This window comes from Protopterus annectens, chromosome 6.part0, assembly GCF_019279795.1.
Source record: "Protopterus annectens isolate FY-2018-M chromosome 6.part0, PAN1.0, whole genome shotgun sequence".
In the NCBI taxonomy this organism is placed as follows: Eukaryota; Metazoa; Chordata; order Ceratodontiformes; family Protopteridae; genus Protopterus; species Protopterus annectens.
This window is the reverse complement of record NC_056737.1, coordinates 68199024-68225748: the sequence shown is the minus strand read 5'-3', so window position 1 is coordinate 68225748 and position 26725 is coordinate 68199024. Positions and strand designations below refer to the sequence as shown.

The window sequence follows — 26725 nt, the reverse complement described above, 5'->3', positions numbered from 1 at the left end:
AATAAATTCAATAACCAGGCAGTGGGAATAGAACACACAGCATTCTGAGCTTCCAACAACAAAGGCAAGGGTGCCTACCTGTTGAGCCACTGATGAATATTGCTGACTTACTTTTGGAATAGATTCTAGTTGTGAATCCATCTATTCCTAACTATGCTCCATCAAAATGATGAAAGATCCCTACATGATTGCTATTTTGTTGAATGTCTGTGCAAATGCTGGCATTCTCTGAAAATATTAACATTTACAAACAGAAGGCAAAAATTATCTTTCCCCTACGGATATTACAAAATCTGTGGAACAATGGCCTCAGAATAAGATACAATTAAGATGTGTTGGGAGACTTGCCAACTGCGTGAAAAATTAGCTATATGCATGCAAGTCAGGATTCAATGGAATGGGTTTAATTCAGCAACTGTCGGCGAATTCAAATTACTTTTTTGTGATAACATAACCTTCATAATTATACTATTCTGAATATTAAACATTTCACCACCACCACAACAACAATGATATGATGTCCATACCTTGTCAAGGCAACTTGTTAAGTGATACAGTAATAAGAACAGGAGACACGACTATTACTCTTAAACTACTTTAATATTTCTGTCACACAACTTAGAAGACAATGAATTATACAATTAATTATATGGGGAAAAGGGGGCATCAGAGCAAGAAAGTGGTTTCAATTTTTTATCATTTTGTACAAAATAGATAATGTGCAAAAAACCAAAAAGACATTCATTCACATTATAGCAGTCATCTTTTTTCTTCTTTATTTTTTTATAAAATATCAACATATCTTGATCAAAAAAATCTCTTTTGTAGAGGAAAGTGCTCCCTGTCTTTTTTTCTGTAATATGTACTAATAAAGCTAAATTTCACAAAAGATATTTACAACAGAATTTCTGCAGTTTCCCTTAGACAAATGCTCTGTTAGTTCATGTCAATTGTATTAAAAACCCACTCTGTGAATTTTTTCAGCTTTGCCGATGCAGTTTGCGATTCCTCTTGCAGACGTACATTGTCCTCTCTTAGCTGTTGAACCTCAGCTTGAAGGTTTAATTTGTCGTCTTTTTCCTACAGAATACAAAGTTAACAAAATGAAAAAAAAAAGTCAAAAATTTTGGAAAAAAAGAACACATTTTCCTGTGCTACCTGATGTTACTCAAAAAAGTGATAAGGTCCAACTTTAAAAAGGATAATTCTTAAGTGGTGTGGAGTGTTTAAATAGAATTAATTTCAAGGATGTTAATGTGGGGGAAATTTACATTTCCACAAGTGACAGTGGCATCAAATTTAATTTAACTACATAAGTAAAGTGGATCTGCAGGGAGCCAAGCTCACAGCAAAGTGGTGTAGGGGCATCTTTGCCCCAATGCAAATGCAGGTTTTGAATTCTACTGTGAACATCCTGTGTACTCGCTAGTGCAAAATTTGAAAAACTGTCACTTGTCTATCAGGGAAACAAGAAAACAGAGAAAAGCTGTTTAATTTAGCAATGTTCAACTCAAGATGCTTACGCTACTTCTACTGAGAACATCAACAATGATTTCAGGTGAGACAGAATCATGTCAGCATACGTTTCGAAATTTGTGCTACCCAGCACCTGCATGCATGCAAGCCAGTGCCCATGCACGTGTACACACACACACACACACACACACACACACAGACAGTCCTGTGCTCACACACTCACAAGAGGCATAGATGACACATACTCTGTCTCTCTCTGAAAAAACTGCACTATGAGAAACTTAATTCTCACATTCCAGTTGGTTGCTCAAAGTTGCAGTTTCTGAACAAAGGGCACACATTCTGTTGAGCTGCACTGATAGAGCTGTGCAATTCTAGCTACACAGATGATACTGTAAGGATATACTACATGCACTTTATACAGCATTTAGTAACCTAATGAGAAAACTAATAAAAAGGGTGTTTTGCACAGAGACCAGCTCCCACTTCACACATGCTCATTTTTTTCCTCTCTAAAAACCTCTTTGATGGCTCCATTACCATTAACAGTTAGGCCACTTGTTCTGTTTGGGGGTGAAAGCCAGACATCTTCGGGCTAATCAAGAGTCCTATAACTCATTCTCTCATGCTTGGGTTGTCTCAGGGACTCATTCATTTCCCCATGAGAAAATCTGGGTGGGAGAGGAGGTGACCAGCTTCCAGGTCAAGTGGGCAGCTTCCCCCTACCTCTCTGACTGACACAGGAAGTATGCCTCTACATACTCTCCATGTTTTGTGCTAATGTACACAACATGGGCAGCACAGGCTCCTGTTCCATGGGTGCAGCATCTAATGCTTCTACTAAGTGTCACTCATGTAAAGAACCACAGTCATGCCCCCTCCCTCCAGGACAAGCAATCCTGCGATGGCCGCTCACTTCCATCCTTCCCTGCAGGCCATTGACTGAAATTTGTTGTGCTGGGCCACAGCTGACCTGTAGAAGCCACTACAGCTGGACATGCACTCCTTACTTTATTTCCACTATAAGGTTGCAGTGCTTGGTGAATGAATGGCATTCTGAGACACCTTATTAGATTATTATTTTTGACTTAAAACCATGGATCAATGGATGTTTCGATGTGTTGATGGCTACACAGGCCAATAGCCTTATCCAAGGCTAGCTATGAGCCAACTGCTACAAAATCCATGCCCATAAACTCTGTCATCTGCCCATTTAACAATCTAACTTTTAAATGTAGTAACAGTAGTGGTTTGTCTAATCTCTAAAGGGAGGAAGTTCCACAGGCATTTACAACTTTCGCTGTGGGATAACCACACCATATAAGTATTCCTTGTGTTAAAGGTCATCCCCAGTGATGCTGCTAGGCAACCCTTCTTTGGTCTCATAATCATGATGATTAAATCACATTTTAGTAGTCTATAACTGATAGCAAACAGTCCTTTCATTTTAGCCTGGTATAGCTAAGTATACCTTAGTACTGCTATATTCCTTGTAAAGATTTTTTTGTATTCCTTCCAGCCTTTTCAATGGTCAAATGTCCAAGTGCCCACTGAACAGCAATGCTCTGCAACTGGTGTTAAACAGGGGAGCATAACTTCCTTTTCTCTACATGTGATGGTTCTAAATATGTCACTTCTAACTCTACCCCTTTCTCACAAATGCAGTGGTATTGTACAGAAATTTTTGATTACATGACTACTACTACACTCATGTCTTTTACTGACACCATTATTGGAAATAAATGATTGTCCACTGCCTATAGGTAGATCCTGTTAGCTCTCCCAAATAGCAGAATAGTACATTTACCAGCAGTTAACAATAATCTTATTTTACAATCATCTGCAAACTTGTTCAAATGCTTGCCATTTCTTGTTGGCATACTATCTAAAGATTGAATAGCAAGGGACCCAATTCTGAAACTGAGAGTCCTCTTTGGTGATCATTATGGGTGATCATTATGCAACTTTCATTGTTGGGTAACCACACCACACTATATACTTATTCCTTGTGTTCAGATATAAGCAATCATTCTTTAATTTCTTAAACATCACGATTGAATAGCAAGGGACCAAACACTGATATATGTGGGACCCCATTCTAAGATGAGAAATGTTGACACCTCCTGTCAATTAGCCAGGTCTTAATTAATTTTAAGACCTACTCCTTTTCTATCTTTCTGCCTATCTCAGTCAAAATTATTTATGTGAGACTGAGTGAAAAAATCAAATTTAAGCACCTTTCATCTTGGCACTCCTTCCTCTCTGGTGAACACACCAACATTGCAGCTACAACTCTAACTACTACTCTCCTACAATTGGAATATCACTTCTTCCCAGAAATAAAAGGACCATTTAAACCTTACACCTTTAACTGGCTTACCTAGGAACTAAAACAGGCAATGAAACAAATGCCTGCAAAACATAGAAATCAGACCCATCTACTGCCAATGACTCCCATTACAAATCCTTCAGAAACTTAACTAAGTAATCATCCACACGGCAAAAAAGCTTACCTACACATACCCAACCAAACAAAACTCATTTACTCCTCCAAGTGCTTGTAGAAAGAAGTCAATCCAATCCCAGACAGAAAGTCCTCCAACAATACCTCTCCCACTGGGCTAATACAATGACGTCAGAACAAACTGTTCCCTAATGACTTCCTCAAAGAATCTAGCAACCTCCCACCTATGAATAACCCCCACCCATTCCACAAACTGTCCTCATTCATTCCCACCATGGACCCACCCTTTATATTAAAGACTTACAACAAAGGGAAATCACTAGTCTTTTAAACAACATCAAAACTGATTCTCCCCTTGTTCAGATAACACAGTTCTCCTCCTACTGCAGGGACATTCTATCCATCCCCTTACACAAATCTTCAACCTCTGTGTACCAAGAACATTATGGCTGTAATCTGAAAAACAGTCAAACTTCTGCCAAAATAACCCTAACCATGTTACGGACTTCAGCTCATCTGTATAATCTCAACATTAGGCAAAACGGTTTGCATTCAACTATCAGATTATATCTGTGACGACCCACCACTGGAACAGTAATCAAAGAGCCTCAATCCTCACCACTAGCACCAGTGGGGGACATCATTGGCAGGATAATGGGTACACACACAGTATTTCCAGATGCAGCTCCCTGTATCAAGTGCAATTTCCCTTAAGAGCACACAGAGACCACAATAAGTCCAGGGCTGGTTTCTCCCTCTTTCTCCAGATCCCCAATATGATTCCCCACTTGCACAGCTATAGAGTTGAGATCTCAGCTGAGTGGTCAAGCCAAGACCTTCAGCAGTCTCTCTGTCCAATAAGTGCTTTGTGTCCCTGCCCAAGTAGCTGACACACACACACACTAAGGTTTGATTTACACACACACACACACACACACACACACACACACACTCACGCGCACGGGAAAGGCTAGCACAGGTTTACTAGCTATGCCCCCTTTTGTCCAGACTATACGGTAGTTATCACTGCCACCAGCCAACTCCTTATCAGCTACTTTAAGGCCCTTAACAAGGGGTGTCCAATCTTACTGCATAATATTAACATTACTACAAATGGTAGTTTGACCAAGAGCAAGGCTATTAGTAGTGGCCCACACAGTGTCACCAAGTAAATATAGAAGTATTCTCAAAATATCTCTACACAGATCAGCCACACTGAAAGGTTTAAATATACTTAATAATGAATAATAAAAGAAAACCCAGCCACTGGGGATGCACAAGCCAGTGCATTTCTTTGTGCCGGTCCCAAGCCTTGATAAATGGGGAGGCTTGCGTCAGGAAGGGCATCCAGAGTAAAATTTTGCCAAATCATACATGCAGACAACAGTACAGAAATACATACCAGATCGGTTGAGGCCCGGGTTAACAACAACCGTCACCAGTACTGTTGGCCAACAGGGTGCTAGCAGAAATTGGGCTACTGTTGGCCGAAGGAGGTGAAGAGGGGGAAGGCATGCCTGAAGGCAGGTAAAGGCTAGGACTGTGATAGTGAGGGTCGGAACATTGAATGTTGGCAGTATGACTGGTACAGGGAGAGAGCAAGCTGATATGATGGACCAAAGAAAGGTTGGTATATTGTGTGTGCAAGAGACCAGATGGAAGGTGAGCAAGGCTGGGTGTATCAGAGGCGGTTTCAAATTGTTTTATCATGCTGTGGATAGAAGGAGAAATGGCATAGGCATTAACCTGAAGGAACAGTATGCTAAGAGTGTTTTGGAAGTGAAAAGAGTGTCGGATAGAGTGATGTTTATGAAGCTGGAAATTGATGGTGTAATGATGAATGTTGTTAGTGCATATGCTCCACAAGTTGGGTATGCGATGGATGAGAAAGAAAAACTTTGGAGTGAGTTGGATGAAGGGGTGATGACTGTACCCAAGGCTGAGAGACTGATGATTAGAGCAGATTTCAATGGGCATGTTGATGAAGGGAACAGAGGGGATGAGGAAGTGATGGGTAGGTATGGTGTTAAGCAAAGGAATGCAAAAGGTCAGATGGTAGTAGATTTTGCGAAAAGGATGGACATGGCTGTGATGAATACGTATTTTAACAAGAGGGAGGAGCATGGGGTGACATACAAGAGTGGAGGAAGATGCACACAGGTGGATTATATCTTATGTAGAAGGGCCAGTCTGAAGGAGATTGGAGACTGTAAAGTGGTGGCAGGGGAAAGTGTAGTTAGGCAGCATAGGATGGTGGTTTGCAGGATGACATTGGTGATCAAGAAGAGGAGGGTGAGTGTGAGGGCAGCACCAAGGGTCAAATGGTAGAAATTGAAAAAGGGTAATTGTGAGGTGATGTTCAGGGAAGAGTTAAGACAGGCACTAGGTGGCAGTGAAGAGTTACAGAATAGCTGGGTAACTACAGCAGAGCTAGTAAGAGAGATGGCTAGAAAGGTGCTTGGTGTGACATCTGGAAAGAGGAAGGAGGACAAGGAGACCTGGTGGTGGAATGAAGAAGTACAGGAGAGTATACAGAGAAAGAGGTTGGCAAAGAAGAAGTGGGACTGTCAAAGAGATGAAGAAAGTAGACAAGAGTATAAGGAGATGAGGTGCATGGCAAAGAGAGAGGTGACGAAGGCTAAGGATAAGGCGTATGAAGGCTAAGGATAAGGCATATGAAGAGTTGTATAAAAGGTTGGACACAAGGAGGGAGAAAAGGACCTGTACCGATTGGCTAGACAGAGGGACCGAGCTAGTAAAGATGTGCAGCAGGTAAGGGTGATAAAGGATAATGAGGGAAACATACTCACAAGCAAGGAGACTGTGTTGAGCAGATGGAAAGAGTACTTTGAGGGGTTGATGAATGAAGAGAATGACAGGGAAAGAAGGTTGGATGATGTGCGGATAGTGAATCATGACGTGCAGTGGATTAGCAAGGAGGAAGTAAGGATAGCTATGAAGAGGATGAAGAACGGTAAGGCTGTTGGTCCAAATGACACACCTGTGGAAGCATAGAGGTGTTTAGGTTAAATGGCACTGGAGTTTTTAACTAGATTGTTTAATAAAATTTTAGAAAGTGAGAGGATGCCTGAGGAACGGAGAAAAAGTGTTTTGGTACCGATTTTTAAGAATAAGGGTGATGTGGAGAGCTATAGTAACTACAAAGGGATTAAGGTGATCAGTCACAGCATGAAGTTATGGGAAAGAGTAGTGGAAGCTAGGTTAAGAAGGGAGGTGATTATTAGTGATCAGCAGTATGGTTTCATGCCGGGAAAGAGCACTACAGATGCGATGTTTGCTCTGAGAGTGTTGATGGAGAAGTACAGAAAAGGTCAGAAGGAGTTGCATTGTGTCTTTGTGGATTTAGAGAAAGCATATGACAGGGTGCCTAGAGAGGAGTTGTGGTATTGTATGAGGAAGTCAGGAGTGTCAGAGAAGTATGTAAGAGTGGTACAGGATATGTACGAGGGTAATGTGACAGCGGAGAGGTCTGCAGTGGGAGTGACGGATGCGTTTAAGGTGGAGGTGGGATTACAGCAAAGATCAGCTCTGAGACCTTTCTTATTTGCAATGATGATGGACAGGTTGACAGACGAGATCAGACAGGAGTCCCTGTGGACTATGATGTTTGCAGCTGACATTGTGATCTGTAGTGAGAGTAGGGAACAGGTGGAGGTGACCTTGGAGAGGTGGAGATATGCTCTAGAGAGAAGAGGAATGAAGGTCAGCAGGGCTAAGACAGAATATATGTGTGTGAATGAGAGGGAGGATAGAGGAATGGTGAGGATGCAGGGAGTAGAGATGGGGAAGGTGGATGAGTTTAAGTACTTAGGATCAACAGTTCAGAGTAATGGTGAGTGTGGAAGAGAGGTGAAGAAGAGAGTACAGGCAGGTTGGAGTGGGTGGAGAAGAGTGTCAGGAGTGATTTGTGACAGACGAGTACCAGTAAGAGTGAAAGGGAAGATCTACAAGAGTGTAGCGAGACCAGCTATGTTACATGGGCTGGAGACAGTGGCATTGACAAAAAGGCAGGAGTCAGAGCTTGACGTGGCAGAGTTGAAGATGTTAAGATTTGCACTGGGTGTGACGAGGATAGACAGGATTAGGAATAAATATATTAGAGGGTCAGCCCAGGTGGAAGGTTTGGAGACAAAGCCAGAGAGGCAGGATTACGTTGGTTTGGACATGTGCTGAGGAGGGATGCAGAGTATACTGGGAAAAAGATGCTAAGGATGAAGCTGCCAGGTAACAGGAAAAGAGGGAGGCCTAAGATAAGGTTTATGGATGTGGTGAGAGAGGACATGCAGGTGGTTGGTGTGGCAGAGCAAGATGCAGAGGACAGGAAGAAATGGAAACAGTTGATCTGCTGTGGCGACCCCTAACGGGAGCAGCCGATAGAATAATAATAATAATAATAATAAATAATAAAAGAACAAGATAATACTAAATTTATATATTCACAGTGACATCAGAGTTCAAAACAATAGGAAATATTTAAAACAACACTGCAGGACAGTCGCAAATAAATAAATACATCTAAACTAAGCTTTACTATATTCCTGACTTTATCTAAGAGAATTACTATTCCCTAGAAACTTACTTACAGAGCAAACAGATGTATGGTGAATGGTTCTTGTCAGGTCCAAGACAGAATACAGAATACCCTTTCTTTCTAAGAGACCTCTCAAATTAATATCTCAAACATTACTGCTGAGATAGCTTGCAAAATGACATCACTTCTTGTCATCTGACTCTATCCCATGTGAAACCCCCACTGCTGGAAGGTGACAGTATTTAGCATCTACCTGTAAAAATACATAGACCTCAGATCTTTGGCAGATGTTGGAAGTCATAAAACAATAACATTCCTTCTCATTTCAGGACTAGTAATTACTTCACCCTAGAGACAATACAGAAAGCTCCCTAGTATAGACATTATGTCTCCGGCCCAGCCTATATTTCAGCTATTTTTCTGAAGTTAACCTCCTGTATTGCAGTTTCCACTGTTAAAATATATATATATATATATATATATATATATATAAATAAATAAATATATATATATACATTTAAACAGTTACAATAGCGCATGTACATTTCTGTTCTTTTCAAGTAGGGCACACTGTAGTTACATTTTATAACAAATACTTATAAATATCCTCAAAGCCCTCTCACTAGATACACTCACTATTAAATGGTTCCAATCCATCCTATTTAGATAACAGACAACAGGCAGTACTTTGGCACAACACTCTATCTACCCACCTGCCCATTAACATTGGTGTCCCTCAAGGGTCCATATTAGGTCCTCTTCTTTTCTCCATATTTATCAATGACCTTCATCTAGCAATCCCCCAAGCTACATGTGTTCAGTACGCTGATGATTCTACACTTATATGTACAGCCACATCCACTTCTAAACTTCACTCCCTTACCCAAGAAGTATTTAATACAGTAGAACAATGGTTTACACAACATTGCCTTCTGTTGAACCCCAAAAAAAACAAAACTCCTCCTTTTCAATCCTACTCGTAAGACCGTCCCAATAGATTTCTCAGTAATATCCACAAATGGTACTCCCATATCACCTGACCCAACTACTAAACTACTTGGTATTACCATAGACAACAATCTTAACTTTGACACCCATATCAACAATACTATAAAAACCGTCAATAAAAAGCTAGGCTCTCTCTACAGAATCAAACCATTCCTTTCACCAACAGTCAGAAAAACTATTGCTTACACCCATCTGATCTCTACACTCCTCTATGCCTCACCCATATTTACTAATTTATCTAAAAATAACCTCGCCAAACTGGATATCTCCTACAATAACATTGCCAGGTTTGCTACTGGCAACCCATTCAGAACCCACCACTGCTATAATCTTAAGCAGCTTGGATGGCTAGAAATTCAGAATCTGCTTAAATTCCACCAACTAACCATTGCCCATAAGACTCTTTACCAACCTTCCAGTACTCCTATATTAACTAACCTCATCTATCCCTATAAGAATCTGAAATCCTTGGGCTCATCACACAAACTTCTTGTAAACACCTCTAAATCTAATAACAAGGCTGGGGACTCTTTTCAGCAACACTGTTGGAAAATCCTGGAACCTTCTCCCCAGTGAACTTTCTTCAGTTTCCTCCACATCTCTTTTCAAAAACAAACTGAAACTTTTCCTAAGAACACACTGGCTATGCCCCTGTACTAAACCTGACTGATAGTTTTCTACTTTTTCTACTCATAACAGGTACTGCCTGCCCACTATTTCCCTATAACTAGCTCTACCTTCCTTCTTGCCACTTTACCTTTTTGCTATCCCTTACCCTTCTGTTCATCCCCTAAGCTTACTCTTAGTGTGAAAACTCTTTAATATATATAAAAGACACACTTATGTCTCTCTTATTTTGACTTTCTGTATTCTATCTGCAATCTGAACTGTACCTGCCTACTGCACTGCAAAGTATTTCTGTCCTCTCTGTAATTTTGTCCACTATACCTGCCTTTGGCACTGTGATGTATTGCTGTCCTCTTTGATTTTTCCAGCCTAACTTCTAATACTTTCTGTAAATATAAAGGTTTTATTTTCCTCTTATCCCAGACCTATTTCTCCCAGACTATAGTATAATATTAGACCTATTTTTAGTATTGTACTCGAATTTTAAAATGGGAGGTACTTAGACCTCTATGATAATTTATGTATTAACCTGTAACAACATTGTTTGTAAAAATGTTTTATTTTGCTATTTTTTTTTTCTGCACGGAGCTTATCTCCCCGGACCTCTGCTGAAAATGGACATGTATCCAGTTGGACTAGCCCGGTCAACAAATGTAAAATAAATAAAATTTTAAGCACAGGCACTCTGTAAAATTCTTTTCAACATACACTTCTGTACCAGCAGTTTAATATATATATGACATACAGTTCTAATACATTTGTAGCACAAGCATCTTATATAAATCATGTTAATATTCACAAATGACATATAATTATTTACAGAATTCCAGACACCTGTGCTGGCAGTATCCCCCTTTGTCACAACATACAACAGTATCACCTCCTCACCTCCTGTCCCACAAACAGCATGCTTTCAGGTCAGGCTGCAGCAACACAACAACTTGTTGGACTTTAATTGATGATGTTGTACTACATATACACAAAGGACATGTCATTGGTGGCCTGTTTATTGACATAAGACCCCTCAATCTTACTGACCACCTTCTTCGCCTAAGCTCTCTTTGAAATAAGAATCAGGGCAGATGCCATTCCATGGTTCCAGGGTTTCCTCAGTAATTGACACTTCAAGATAAAAATTTGCATCTCCCTTTTCAGATATTTCACCTCTCCTTAAAGGTGTCTCACTTGACTTTATTCTTTTCCCTACTCTTTATTCCAACCTCCCCAGCTCCCTCTTCTATTCAGATGACATGGCAATCCTCCTATCAAAGATAATGTCAAGCTGACTTCTTTTATACAAGATCTCAAAACTTAATTTCAAAAACAAGTCAAAAGCACTGGCTTAAGAAAGGTCACATACCGATTACCACATTCTCCACGCCTACTACCTCCACTGTCTGACACACTGTCACATACTTCCATGCCAAGACAAATTCTACATAGCCTATACACATCAAATGTTCATTCTTTATCTACAAACTGGTCAAATACGTACCACTGTTATTTCAATCTATGAATATAATGACATTGCTTTTTGTACATACTGTTCGTCATTTACATTGCTACAGTATAACTACTTTCAACAAGCAGAGCCTACAAATTGTGAAACCTGAGTAGCCCGGCAAACAAACTGAAATAAAATTAATACATAAAAATAAAATAAAGTAAAATAAAATAAAATAAAAAAATAGGCTTTTAACAAGTCTGAGAAAATATCTGCACCTATTCTTTAATACAGTACTTTTGTCAGGTTATGCAACACGTTTGGTAGATTTGTTATGCATTATCCCCCCACCCCCCTGCCACAAACAATCTAATGTCATGCTCCAGTATTCCTTCCACATAAAGTATTTACTTAAGATGACTCTTTCATAACCCTTTCCCCTACTTGTAAGGCTAATTGGTCTATACAGACAGTACAGTTGTGTACACTTACCATAAATGTAGATGTTCGAGTGTCTTCACTGTTGCAGTCATCACTGTAGGGTTCTTCCTGCCGGCAGGCAGTCCTCGGTCGGCCAGAATCCCAAAGTCTGGATCCGGCATCGGCTGTTCAGTCATACTCCCTGACGTCAGAGTGCCAGGGGTACAAAGCTGCCAGCCGACACCATGTTCTCCAGTTTTTCTTGCCTCAGATGTCAGGTGCCCAAAAGTGAAGGCTAATAGTAAAACAAAAATGTAACATACAACAAACCCCATACCCTGTAGCAAATACACCTCAGAAGAAGGGTGAAGTAGGAAACCACAGTAATAAAAGTATAAGAGGGGACAGGAGGGTGGGTAACCCAGACTGCAACAGTGAAGACACTCAAACATCTACATTTATGGTAAGTGTACACAACTGTACTATGTTCATCGTGTTTCACTGTTGCAGTCATCACTGTAGGGTTGAATCCCAAAGCTGAGATAAAGGGTGGTGGTTATAGAGTAGAAGGGGCAGCTAGAAGGCCCTGCAAGACTGCAGAAGCAAAGCCTGCCCTAGACTTAGAATAAAGAGGGAGAGTATAGTGCTTAGAGAACGTATGCACTGAACGCCAAGTTGCAGCTTCAAAAATATCTTTGGTAGATACTCCCCTGAGAAAGGCAGCTGAAGTAGCAGCAGCTCTGGTACAGTGAGTCTTAATTTTTCCTGGGATTTGCTTTCCATGATGAGAGTAACAAAATCTGATTCCATGAGCAATCCATTTAGAAATGGTCTGTTTTGAAATAGCTTTGCCTTGGGAATTTGCTGCATAAGAAACAAACAGTTTTTCTGTTTTCCTGATATCCTTGGTTCTGTCCAGGTAAAAACGAAGCTGCCTGTGCACGTCCAAAGAATGCAAGATCCTCTCCCCCTTATTTTGTGGGTTAATGAAAAAAGTTGGCAGGTGAATAGTTTGGTTTAGAGCCACTTTAAAAACCGCTTTAGGCATGAAAGTAGGACTAGTCCTTAAAGACACCCTGTCTTGATCCAAAATAATATAAGGTTCCACAGCCATGAGTGCTTGTAACTCAGAGACTCTCCTGGCTGAAGTCAAAGCCAGTAGGATAGCTGTCTTCCATGATAAATACTTTATATCAGATGTGGCATCAGGATCAAAAGGAGGTAGAGTAAGTTTTTCCAGAACATAGATGAGGTCCCAGGCAGGTATGGGTGGTGTCCTAGGGGGCCTTAAATTCTTTGCTCCTCTGAGATATTGTTTCAGAAGTGGATGTGAAAAGATTGGAGGATCTGTATTGTAATGTGCAGAGATAGCTGAGGCATGTATTTTTATGGAGGAGAAGGATAAACCCTTATGTAACATGTCTGTCAGGTAATGTAAAATCAATGGAATATTAGGAATGAGAGGATCTGAATCCTGAGCATGCATCCAGGTGCAAAATCTCTTCCATTTACCCTCATAAGATTTTCTAGTGCTAGGGCATCTGGCTTCTAAGATGACATCCATGACTTGTTTGGGAAGGGTTGGATTAATCATAGACCCTGAATACGCCAGGCTGCCAGGCTGAGAGTTTTGATATGAGAGTGCAGAACCTGGTCCTGGTGTTGGGACAAAAGATTTGGAATTTGAGGTAGAATCCAAGGAGGCTCCTGGGATAGGTTCATCAGTGTTGAGTACCAAAATTGACGAGGCCAATTTGGGGCCAATAAAATCATCTTGGGTTTGTCCTGCTTTATCTTTAATAACACCCGTGGAAGAAGAGGTAGAGGAGGAAAGGCATACCCCGAGAGGTTCCTCCAACTGAATGAGCGAGCATCCACATTCCATGCTAGTTTGTGATATGTCCTTGTGCAAAAAATCTGTAACTGGTAGTTGAGGCGGGATGCAAATAGATTTATGTCCGGGCAGCCCCAGGCTTCTGTAATCATCTTGAATATTTGGGTGTCTAGCATCCACTCATGTGGGTCTGACAGGTTCCTGCTCAGGCTGTCTGCCAGAATATTTTGTTTCCCTGGCAGGAATGGAGCTTGTAGGACCACTTTGCATGCTAGAGCTGTGTTCCATAGAGTCATGGCTAGTCTGCAAAGGGGGTAGGAGTGTGAACCCCCTTGCTTGTTTATGTACCACATAACTGTGGTGTTGTCTGTCCGTATCAGTAGTTACCCTAGCTGTAGAAGATCCCTGAAAGCCAAGAGGGCATTCTGCACAGCTAACATCTCTTTTAAATTGATATGTAGGTGCTTCTGGTCCTCTGTCCAAAAACCTTGCAGGCCTTTCCCCTGAAAATGAGCTCCCCATGCGTAATCCGAGGCGTCCGTGGTTAACACTTGGTTGGCTGGAGGCAGACTGAAGGCTTTCCCTTTGTTTTGAAGACATGCCATGGTCCACCAATGGAATTCCTTTTGCAGGCAAGGCAAGACAGCAATCTGTGTGTCTAGACTGTGACAATGTTGGGACCATACGCTTTTTAGGTACCATTGTATTTTTCTCATATGCAGTCTTGCATATGGTATGAGAAGGATGCAGGAGGCCATGTAACCCAAAGCCTGCAGGAATTTCCTAGCAGTTAGCTGAGACATTGACGCCAGGGTTTTGAAAGTTGAAGCCAGCTGAAGTTGCTTTTCGGATGTCAGGAATGCCATCTGGGTTGTTGTGTTTAGAAGAGCACCCAGAAAAGTTCTGTTGTGTGGGTGTCAAATTTGACTTTTTTATGTTCACAGTGAATCCCAGGTACTTGAGTAGATTTTGAACAAATTCCAGGTGCTGGAGTAAGACATCCTTGCTGTCTGCTTGTATTAGGCAATCGTCCAGATAAGGGTAAATTTGAATTCCCTTGAGTCTGCAGTAAGCTTGGTGAAGACCCTGGGCGCTGTAGACAAGCCAAAGGGCAGCGCAGAGAATTGGTAATGTTTCGAGCCGGCCTTGAACCTGAGGTATTTTCTGCACTTCTGTCTGATAGGGATGTGTAGGTAAGCCTCCTTTAAATCCAATGTCACCATCCATGCATTTTTGCTCAACATTGGCAGGAGCTGCTGTAGAGTAAGCATCTTGAACTTTGGTATCTCCAGGAAAGTATTTAAGACTGACAGATCCAGGATGGGTCTCCAAGAATTTTGTTTTCTGGGAACTAGAAAGAGCCTTGAGTAAAAACCTTGCCCTGTCTCTGATAGTGGAACCAGTTCTATGGCCCTCATAGCCATGAGGGATCCCACCTGGTTTAATGCCTCTGCCCATTGGTGTTTGGTTTTGGCAAGGTATGAAAGTGGAATTTGTAACCTCTTGAAACTACATCCAAAACCCACTTGTCTTGGGTTATGTAAGTCCAATTTTGGTGAAAAAGACAGAGTTTTTCTCCTAAAGGGGCTTCCAGGAGAGAGGTTCATGGAGCCATGCAGGGGGAGTCATTGAGCCTGTTTCCTATAAGATTGAGGTCTGTCCTCTCCACCCCTGGGGGTGGAAGCAGTCCACTGTCTAGGTCTGTAAGAGGTCTGCGCTTGGGTCCTCCCTCTGGTGCGCCTATATCTACCCCTCTGAGGCCTGTCCGAGCTGGGAAAGGACCAATTTTTAGTTGGCCAATTTCTGCTAAATCTTGGGGGCTGAACTTGTAAGAAATCCTTAACCGTTTGCATGGATTTTGCCTTATCCTTCATTTCCTTTATCACCTCTTCAGCCTTAGACCCAAACAAAACATTATGTTGAACAGGAGCAGCCAGTAACTTTGCTTTCACTTGATCAGGCAAGTTTTGTTCCTTTAACCAAGCATGCCTTCTAATGACTGTGCCAGTGGCAGCCGCCCTGCATGAAGCCTCTAAGGCATCAAAACCGCAGTGTAAGCCATGCTTCCCAACCTGCTCAGTAGCATGCATCAAATTGTGTATTTCCTTATTATCTGCACATGCAGAAATGGTACCTAGCTTTTGTTTCATAACAGACAGGAGAAATTGCTGATATTTTAGCATATGGAATTGACAATTTAAAGCCCTAATGGATAAAGTAGCAGAAGTGTACACTTTTTTGCCCCATTTCTCCAAAGCCCTAGAATCCTTATCTGACGGAATAGGGTTCTTAGCAGAGGTGGCCTTAACACCCTTAGGACCCCGTGAAATGGTTTCTGGATCAGCAGTAGGATTTTTGTAAAGAAACTGGTGGGAGTCAGGGACCCTGTAATATCCGTCAGGCTTTGCAGGGGCTGGAGGAAAGGAGTCAGGAGTTAAATTAGCCTCAGAAAAAACATCATCCACAATATCCAAAATAGGAGGAATAGCCAGGGGTCTGTGTTGGGGAAGAAGAAGGAAATCCCTAAGCCTTCTCTTAGTTTCAGAGTACTCCTGTCCTTCCCAGTGAAAATGTTCCCTCATGTCATGTAAAGTTTCCCCAACAGAAAAATCCTCAGGGGGAGAAGCTGAAGGAATGGATTCCTCAGCATCAGAATCCTCATAAGGAGGGAAAGCATATTCCTGTTCAGAGGAAGACACTGAAGAAAGAGATGCCTGATCAGAGGATTCATAATCCAATTCTTGTCTTGGCCTTTTGTCTGGAGGCGGATGCGAACCCCTAATCATAGTTAGCAAGTCCTCAGCCATTTTAATTTTGAGACTTGGGTCCCGGATCAGAGGAGGCCTGGGCTTGAGTCTTAGATTTAGAAGGAGTCTTTGCCTTTGTCTTTGCCTTTATCTGAAACTGTGTGGGCCTGAAAACCCCCTTGGAAGCTGGTACCTGCACAGCGGCTCCGGACCCATCCGAGGGAGCATTGTTCAAAGGTCCTGCACCTGGAGTACTCAAAGGCCTATTTGGCTCCTCGTGGGAGTCCCTTTCGGCATGCGGTTCTGTAATGGCCAACGACAGGGGCTGCGAAAGCGCCTCACCGTCGAACCCGCATCTGGTTCCGCTTGTAAACCGTCGTCTGATTTGGACCTCGGAGGCCTGTCCTTATCCTTGCGTCGTTTGTGAACTCCGGTAGTCGGAAGCGTGTCCGACGACATACTGTAATTAAATCGCCTGCCAAAGTAGTGAAAAGCAAAATCGTATCTCCGCTTAATAGTACGTTGATTAAATCTAGCACAAAACCGACAACTAGCTACGTCATGGTCAGGGCCTAAACAAGGAATACAGTAAGAGTGGAAATCCTTATTAGGTATTTGCTTCCCACAAGAAATACAATTAACTTTTTCTGACATCGGTCTGGAGCAAGAAAAAAGTTTCCCCAACGGGGTACTTAGCTTTGTGAAGAAGAAGAAAGTCTTCGGAATGAAGTATGAAAAATATCAGGAGTCAGCCGACCGGCACTTGCGAACTGCTTTTCCACCGCACGGCAAGAAAGACTGGAGAACGTGGCGTCGGCTGACAGCTTTGTACCCCTGGCGCTCTGACGTCAGGGAGCATGACTGAACAGCCGACGCCGGACCCAGACTTTGGGATTCTGGCTGACAGAGGACTGCCTGCCAGCAGGAAGAACTCTACAGTGATGACTGCAACAGTGAAACACGATGAACATCTGCCTTAGTACTTTTCAGAATAGTTATAATTACTGCCTGTTTTCCCACCTCCAGAACAAAAAGCCATCAGCTAAACTCTGACTGAGAGTATTAAAAGTCATATTATGTTATCAAAGATTTTACTTAAATTATCCACTCATTGTTTGTAGCACATTCCTAACCACAGCCACTTAGGATGGTTGTAATGGTGACTGCTGAACTTTATGAAACACCAGCACAACTTGTTTAAAACCAAGACTAATAAAAGGAACTTTCTTTGTCCAAGGATTCCTTTTGGAATGGTTTGGATGGTAACTGTTTCACAGTGGACTTTAATGTGAGACCTCATTTGTTTATTAAGTACTTTTTGATCCTTGAGTACAAATATGCATAATGCTTCAACTGGTCCCTGTTTGCTTCTCAGGCAACATCTTTAGTCTTGTTTATGTTGTCTGCATTTATTCAAACATATTTCAGTCCCTGTATCCTAAGGTCATCCAGAAGTTATTACACTCCACATTGTCACTATCTTTTCTCCCGGTCATCCCTACAGGGCTTCCATTCAAAATGAAAAACACAATCTCTACAGCATGTTGTAGGTTTATAGCCTCCCTCCCTAAAAGGCCATAAACACTACATCTCCAAATGAAGAGACCAGATAGTATAATTTCTAGGTATTCAAAGTACCTCAACCAATTATTTTCTATTTCTTTGACTACCAAGCACTTCACTCTGTTATGGAGAGTAAGATCACCTTCTCTGCCAAGCATCATCATCTCCTGTATTTGTATCCATGATCCTATTCCATCACTAATCAGCATAGGTGATGTTGTGCAAACAGCAACTTTGACTGAGCTTTTGTTCACCTCTACAGCCCATCACAAAGCCTATAGAGCTACTACTGCTGCATTAATCTGATTGGTCAACCTTCCACTCCCTCTAACCACACTCATGAACAAGACTTCAACATATTTAAACTTCTCTATTTGACACAGTAGATATACTGTCATCTGCAGACAGCGGTTCATTTTTTCCTACAAGAGAGCTATGACCACTGATTTGGGGGTGTTTATTTTCATCCCCAACACTTCAAAATTCAGTAGCAAACCACTCCAGTTTATACCCAAGATCGTAGTCACTTAAAGCAAAGATGACCATCAGCAAGAAACAAAAGATGTAACTGTTACATTCCTAAAAGGAATATTCTTCGAATTTCAGCTTCCTTTTGATATCATAGCAACTGAAATCATAAACAGAATGGCAAAGACTCACCAGTGGTGGAGTCCCACATGCACTACAAACATACCTAAAGAGTGCAGACTGGCTCCACCCTTCAATTACAGATGAATATAATTGTTTTTGTCCTTGCATGACGTATTCAGTGGACAGGAATTGGACTAAATGCCAAAGCACAAGTTTTATCAATTTAGGGTGGGAAAAAAGACATTTCTTAAAAGGTTCATAAACTGGTGAGGCAAGCCCTGTCACTTACTAATGATGTATATGATCCAAGTGCAGCAGCCACAAAATGCACTTACAGTAATAGAACCAGCAGATTAGTGCAGCAGAATTAGTACTGCAGGATTCTTTTTCTTGTTGATTATGGAACACTCTGTGCCTTGCAACAACATAAATGAAACTTTTAGTATTAGTAGAGACCATGAAAGAAATAAAGATGGCTGACAACTCTTCGCAGTAGGCCTCGGCAGCTCAACATGGTGCTTAAGGAGATGATTTCCTCACACACTACACAAATTACAGCTTTGGAGGAAGAAAACGGTGTGAAATAGAAACCCAAGTCCAGCTTTTAACACAAAAATACATACTGGATTAAATGTGTTGAAGACAGGATCATGTCAAAACACTCATGGTATTTTGAAAAGGATGGATGTAGAATACAAGGCAAAAATTAGTTCAAGACTTATTTGCGGAAGTGCTTAGGAGCTCAAAGCTTACAATGTGTGTGTTACTCCACTCCTAAGGATTAATTGAAATTGTAATCTCAAATGGTTCAACGGTTTCAGTAATTAAAGCAGCCTAGACAATGGGTTATAAATAGCAGAAGGTAAGAATTGACAACGATTTATTCAGCTTTATTACCAAACAGGAAGAAAGCTTTTTGGCCATCATGAAAATACTTAAAAGTAAAAGGGGAAGTTAAATGAGTTTATCTACTACAATGCAACACAGACTACAATGGCATCCTCTACAAGGTTTAAGAAGTCAGAGGAAGTGGTTTCACCTTAGAAGTATCACCAGTTTGTTTCTTCCAGGAGAAGATATTGTGTGGAACAATTAATCTGAGAAAGGACTCCTTATTAACCAAAACAGAATATGGTTTTCAGGAAAAATGGCAATTCATGAAGCAGTCATTATTCTCCTGGAGGACAGACAACAGAAGCTGCAGTTCAGGGAAGATGGCCAGCTTTCTCTGCAAGCTTTGGAGTGTGACTCACCACAGTGGCCTGTAACTCCTGACTTCCTATAAGTGCATTTCATGCCTGCTAAACTTGGCCATATACATTATTACTAAGTGACTACTAATGTTTTGACACAAGTACTGTGCTTATGTACACTTTCACTGCTAGAGATCACAGTCTATCCTATACCTATTTTGAGTTATTTATTTTTGTAAATCAATGGTTGGGTGGTTTGCCTGCACTTTATAAAACAGGTAAGGAAAAATGAACATCCATATCAATGATTACCTGTGCATAACCTATGCTCCATAAACCAGCCAAAGTGAGTCCCTATCATACATCACAAAAATAATAATGGGGAGGTCCAGTACAACTACTCTGCCACAAACACTCCTTCCTTTACTGTTAATGAAAAACTTGAAATGGGTCCCAAAACTAAAATATAAGCAAACAATAAATAGAACAATGTTGTTTCTGTGATTAGCAATCGATTTGTAATTTTGAAACAGCAACAAGGCGAAAATGAATACATCAACATCCATAGTTCGATGTATTCGACATAGCAGGAGGTTACGTCACTCACCTCCTGCTATGCACATGAATGCACTGTTACACTCTATAGTCAACGGTATGTTAATTCTACTATTTTGCAGGGGGACTATGCCCCCTGCACATTAAATATGCCAACTCCGAGATAGCACTACAGTGAGGAAATGGGCTAATTCCCTGTTCCTCACCATGCACAATGTAAAACCCAAATACTTGAACTACACTACCCGTTTGCTGTAGTGTAGTCGATACATTTTGGTTCGACATTTTGCAGACTTGAGAACTGCCATTCGACCACATGCCAGTCAACTGATGCAGTTTCAAGGTTTTCAATGTAAGGCTATAAACACACACACACACACACACACACGCACACACACACACACACACACACACACACACACACACACACACACACACACACACACACACACATGTAAATAAGAAAAATGGGAGAGGGGGAGAAAAATTAAAACTAAGCCTCCTTAATTGTTAAAAAGTTCTGAGTGCTCACCCTCACAATCAGAAATAATTATGCAATGTGAGCTTCAGATTAAACAAGCTAATAAGATGGAGTCCCCTTGAAAGCACTTGAGTATATTCAGGCTGTTTCCCCGAGTAAGGAAGACGAACTATTATTACCTACTGCACGCTGATTATTTTTTGGGGAAAAAAATCTCAGACTTACACAGATGCATTTTATTTCATGAACACAATGCTCATTAAGTTAGCTATTTCTTTTACTTTGCTGCAAAACCTATAAAATCATATATTTTTAGACAAAGCCATGAATGAAACAGCAATTATATTTAAAACTGAGACAGAGATCTGTTCTCTGTTAAAGGCATGTGATCTTTGGTAGAAACACTAGTTTACATCAAAAAACAACAGCTAAACACACAAAAATACCAATGCCACCTTCATAAGCAAAATAAGGCACGTGCATTTCAAAAACTGCCCTCTTACAAACTTATAAAATACTCAAGCCATACCCCATGACTCCTTTGGGAGTGTGGTAGTAGCTGTAAAATGCACACCCATTTGTGAAAGCAAATTTGGCTACGATGGTTTGCCGAGTGAGTACTTAATGCATATGTACATTGAGACATATTGCGCCTCCACCTCTTAGAAATGTTACTTGACCTCCATAATTCCTAAATAGGGAAAAGAGCTCTTACATCCAGGAATTTATAGTTCAAAGTTTGTTGTAAAAAGAGTATAACATTTATGGAAGTATGCAAGCAACTCATATAAAGGTTATAGTTTTTAAACTAAAACTAAGGATCAGTCTGGACTTGTGCCAGGTACAGAGACCACAGACAATGCTTAACAGGTGCAGCCACCAGTTGCTGTGGCAGTAAATATTTCTCCACTTCTGCTCCTGAAACAAGGACAGGGAATGCACAGTTAATCATCAGTACCTAGAGAAAGTCTTTAACCAGTTTAGGTTGCCTGTAAAAAGAATTTTAGTAGCCACAATACCAATGACCAAGTAAAGATCAGTCTAATGAGTGCATAATTTGCTTTGGTGGTGAGATAGTTTGAGGACCTATGTTCTTATGTCTGCCTATATACCCATAGCAGGCCTTAGGCATAGGCCAACTAGGCGGTCCTCTAGGGCACCGTTGTAGCAGGGATGCTTTTCCAGTATTTATTTAGTGTAGGTATTCCAGGATGGGGGCACCATGGAGCCCTTTTGCCTAGAGCACCAGCTAACCTAAGGCCGCTGCTGTATACACCCCCTATACTTGTGAGCCAAGGTCATACATCAGAAGTACAATCCAGAGAAGGTTAAGTTTTGGCACTCTGGCCAAACTTCAGTGGTAGAAACCCATCTGTTTGGAATACTGTGGTCACTACATCTGACCCGGATACTGCAGTAGCTCTGCCACAAGGGCCAACTCCCAAATATTTTCACTGAGAATTGTGTCTTTGTACAACAGCCTGAGGTCACTACATGTGACCCAGACACTGATGAAACACTGCCACAAGAGCCAACTCCCATACATTTTCACTGAAATTTTATCTTTGCACAATGTAAGCAAATTTAACTTGAAGTACTTTGCTGTATATTACCTGTGCTAGAAATCATTTTTTTAACATCCCCGCAACAGAGTTGTCCTTGCACTCTAACATTTACCAAGTTGACCACTGTCCTTTCTCTTGACCAAATAGATTACACTATATATACCGGTTACTTAGTCTTCCTGGCTATAAGGTTTCTGCATTCAGGACACGAAAGAAAACCTGCTCTACTTTGTACCTCTCTATTAATTGCTTTGTATTTGCTATAAACTGATTACTCTCTCTTATAATTTGGACTGAGGGTAGCAGTGTCTACCCCATCCCAATCCTTATAAATAGGTCAAATTAATAATCCCACATTCCCTCTCTCTGGAAAAAATAACACATTGTCCCCTCTTCACAGAGGAGGAAATTCAACAGACATTACTAACTTTAGACCTACAGCAATCTTATCCCCCCTCTCCAAAATACTTGAAAGATGCATTCATAAATAATTGCTAAACTATCTCCTGCAGGAAGAACTCCTATCCCTCCTACAACATGGCTTTACTAACACTGCACTTCTAACCTATATAAATATTGTAAATGAAGATAGAAATGACAGCAAACTAGTCTCTTCCTTATTTTTAGACTTTTCTAAAGCCTTTGACACAGTTTGTCACTGCAAACTTCTACTTCAAATGTCCTTATTAGGTCTTTTGCTGCCCACCCTTCTACGGTTTAAAAGCTACCTATCCTATAGCTAACAGTCAGCAAACTGGCACTCCACCCTCTCTCCATATCTTCCAGTCACCAGTAGCAGTGGCGGCCGGTGACTTCAAATCAAAGGGGGGCTGCAGGAGCCAGCTGAATGGGTGGGGTCAAGGGGAGGGGTGTGGCCAACCAGAAAGGGGAGGAGCTATGCTCAAAACCACAAAAACTAACTTTAATTAAATACACTGCCCTGGGTGGCAAACCATCATTATGAGAGTCCAATCAAGACAAAAATAAGTGTAGAAGAATAAAAATATTTCAGTGCATTGGCTGCATGACAGCTTACTTAATATCTAGGAAACAAAAGGTTGAGGCATGAAAAAATAAATTACTTTTTAATTACATTACTGGAATGCCAGTCAAAATCAAGTACAAGCAAAACCAGAAGCACTCAACTCAAACCACTTCTCCTTGCACTGCAGTTCTAATTATAATTTATAATAACCTTGCTGTGTACAGAAAGCAAGAATCATACAAAACAGAAACTGAACATTGCGCTGATATACTATTTAAAAAAGTACCCTTCTGAAAATAATAATTTTAGCTTATTTTCTTTGAAATGTCTTACTATAAATCAGCACTAATGGCAAGCCTAAGTAAAACAGAGACAATGAAATGGCAATGGGTTAAAACTATATTACATTTTATCTAATTTACCATCCATTTATTTAACAGAACACCACTTACGCAACTGCATGCTGAGCTTTTAGCTATAAACTGGAAGAAACGGTGATGGAAAATCCCACATCAGTTTAGTTCCATGGTACTGCCAAGTTAGAATTTCTGACATCTTTATGAACCACATCTTGCCAAGAATGTTACCTCTTAATTTCTCCATTTGTCTTTCCAATATCCATTTTACAGCACACAGAAATGCAATTTGTCTGAAAACTCTTGACTACCAACATTGACATCTTTTGATATTTGCTGTATTGATTCTTTGCTTTTATCTGCTTCAGATGAGTTTTGCTTTCTGTACACAGCAGTATCTTGTCATTTAAATAATAGTTTCTAGAATAGCTAATTATTAGAACATGTTGCTTTTGAGGGTTCTTGTGCTTCCAAAAAATGTAAATTTGCATTTCTGGAACCTTTGAGCATACCACTTACAGACAGACATAAAGACATGACATTTTCACTCCTGTAAATTCATGTTCTTAGAAAATGCTTCTCGGCAAGTTTCACAATGTGAAGTCAAATACTCTAGCACAAATACATTAAAATATATAGCAGGTAATACATTGCATCTGAACTTAACGAGGAATTTACAAAAGTTTGGCCCACTGACATACTTATTTTGCATTCTAAGTGGCAAGCCTGGTAACCTATGTAATCAGAAGCAGTCTATCAACAGCTGAAACTATTAAAAGGTATTACTTAAAAATAAAGTGATGTTTTTATTTAAACTTATTTCAGTGTTGTTTTACAGCTCAGTAAACGGTGTAATATAGGAACTAACCAAATGCTTGGAGAATGACAATCTCAGAAAAGAGATACATACACAGTTATCACAAGTGATATCATTCAGTTTGGGAAGACTTGTCAGTTTACTTTAACTTCTTATAACTAAGTAAATGATATCCCAACTGTCTTCCAACATAGTTTTGAGTGTTTGAAAAGTTGTATAAGTGACAGATCGATAGCAAATACTGGAGCAAATTCTGCCTATATTAAGCACCCTACTGACAAACAAGTATGCATACGTATCTTTGTTAAAATTCTGCCCTGCCCCATTTATTGCTCAATCCATCTTTCATGCCATACACTTATTTTCACATCGTTTTGTCTGAGTCAATCCCGCTGTACATTCGTTTGAAGCAAACATTTTTAACACAATTCTCATCTGAGGAAAAGGTGGGGGCTCACACTGATACCAAACTTCATTGCTCGAATCCTAGCAGCAGCAGTCTGACAGCAGTTTCAATTAATTTTAAACATATTCATGCCTCAGATTAAGTATAAAACGCTCTAACTCCAGAAAGTTTACACTTCTAGGACACTAACAACAAACCAACAATCTATCTGTGCTGGGCGGATGCCCTGTACAGCAGAAATCAAGTAAGTTTACATCACTTGTCAAACGCTCAGAGATCACTGTAAATATTAACACAGATTTATAAAACTAGTTCCCATACGAAAGCGGATAAAACTAATTGGTTACCTATGCTGAAATGTGTCAGACTACCGTAAGCTTGATAAAGTTCATGCCCCAAACTTTGCTTGCTTGCGGTGCCGGAGGGGTTTTACAGAAACTAGTACTGAGACTAGAGAGCTGTAAGTCATCTGAACTGTGGGGTCTCTAAGCAGGGCCCCAGTCCTATTTGAGATTCTTACCACAACCAAGTACAAAGGGAGAATTACATTCACTCCTTCTCCTTGCATTTGTCAGCATATGAGCTACCACACCAAGTACGAAGAGATGCTATACGCACACACGCACTAATAAAATAACCTTTCCTACCATTCTAAACAGTAATACACACACCAGTAATAAAATAACCTTCCCTACTACTATTCTAAACAGACTTACCTGTCCTTGCTGCCCATTCCCCATAACGTAATCCAAATGTTCCCGCGCAATAATACTCCAAAGACCCGCGAGATTCCCGCGATCCAAACCCTTCCCGACGAGAGATCCTGACTGATGGTGTTGCAGTCCAGCCCCGACACATTTCCCCAGCGAGTCTGTGCACTTTAAAAGTGCACAGACGTCTTCTCTGTTTCCCTACCTGGACTGCCGGACTGCCGGGAGCATGCGCAGTAGACTTGCAATAGTTTGGGCTACTGCGCATGTGCGAAGTCCGCGATTTTTTTAATTTTCTTTTTTATTTTAATTTCTTTTTAGTTGAGGGGGCTGCAGTCCGGCAGTCCAATAGCACGGGCCGCCCCTGACCAGTAGTATACAACAAGGCTCTGTCCTTGGTCCCCTCCATTTTAACATTCTCACCTAACACTCTCTACACATCCACACACCAGGCCTCCCTAATATAATACCCAGATGACTCCACATGCGTTTGCACATCTGACAACATGGCACACTTCCAAGAAATGACTTAGGAAGCTTTAACAGCAACTGAAATATGGCTTTGTAACTCACAACTCATGCTCAAGCCCCCCCCCCCAAAAAAAAAAACTACTACTTTTTCCCCCAAAACCCTCTCCAATGAAAAAAAAACAAAATTTAAAGTCCTCTCTTGATAACATAACCAGTGAAGTAATTTCTCATAGAAAATTATTACAGATGATAGTGGACGATTATCTTAAATTCAACCTGCATATACAAAATTGTAGAAGAAAAATAGGGATGCTTTACAGAGCCAAAAACTTTCTAACTGATTCAACTAAAGCTACCCTTATCACTAATTGTCTCCTCCCCACACTTCTTTATGGTGCTCCCATTTTTAATAATCTCCAGGCTTCACAAAAAGCTGGACAAATAGATGGATGCTGGATAA

At 40.8% G+C, this 26725-nt stretch overlaps 1 protein-coding gene across 1 annotated transcript in view; it reads right to left on the bottom strand.

Annotated features, from left to right (window-relative positions):
* Nucleotides 1-581: 581 nt before the first annotated feature.
* The window catches only part of SIPA1L1 (signal induced proliferation associated 1 like 1), a 2148853-nt gene continuing 2122709 nt past the window's right edge, over nt 582-26725 (bottom strand). Inside the window, exon 21 of the mRNA XM_044073855.1 lies at nt 582-1080. Coding sequence (XP_043929790.1) covers nt 937-1080 — 144 coding nt within the window. The 3' untranslated portion in view covers nt 582-936. The remainder of the gene's footprint in view (nt 1081-26725) is intronic.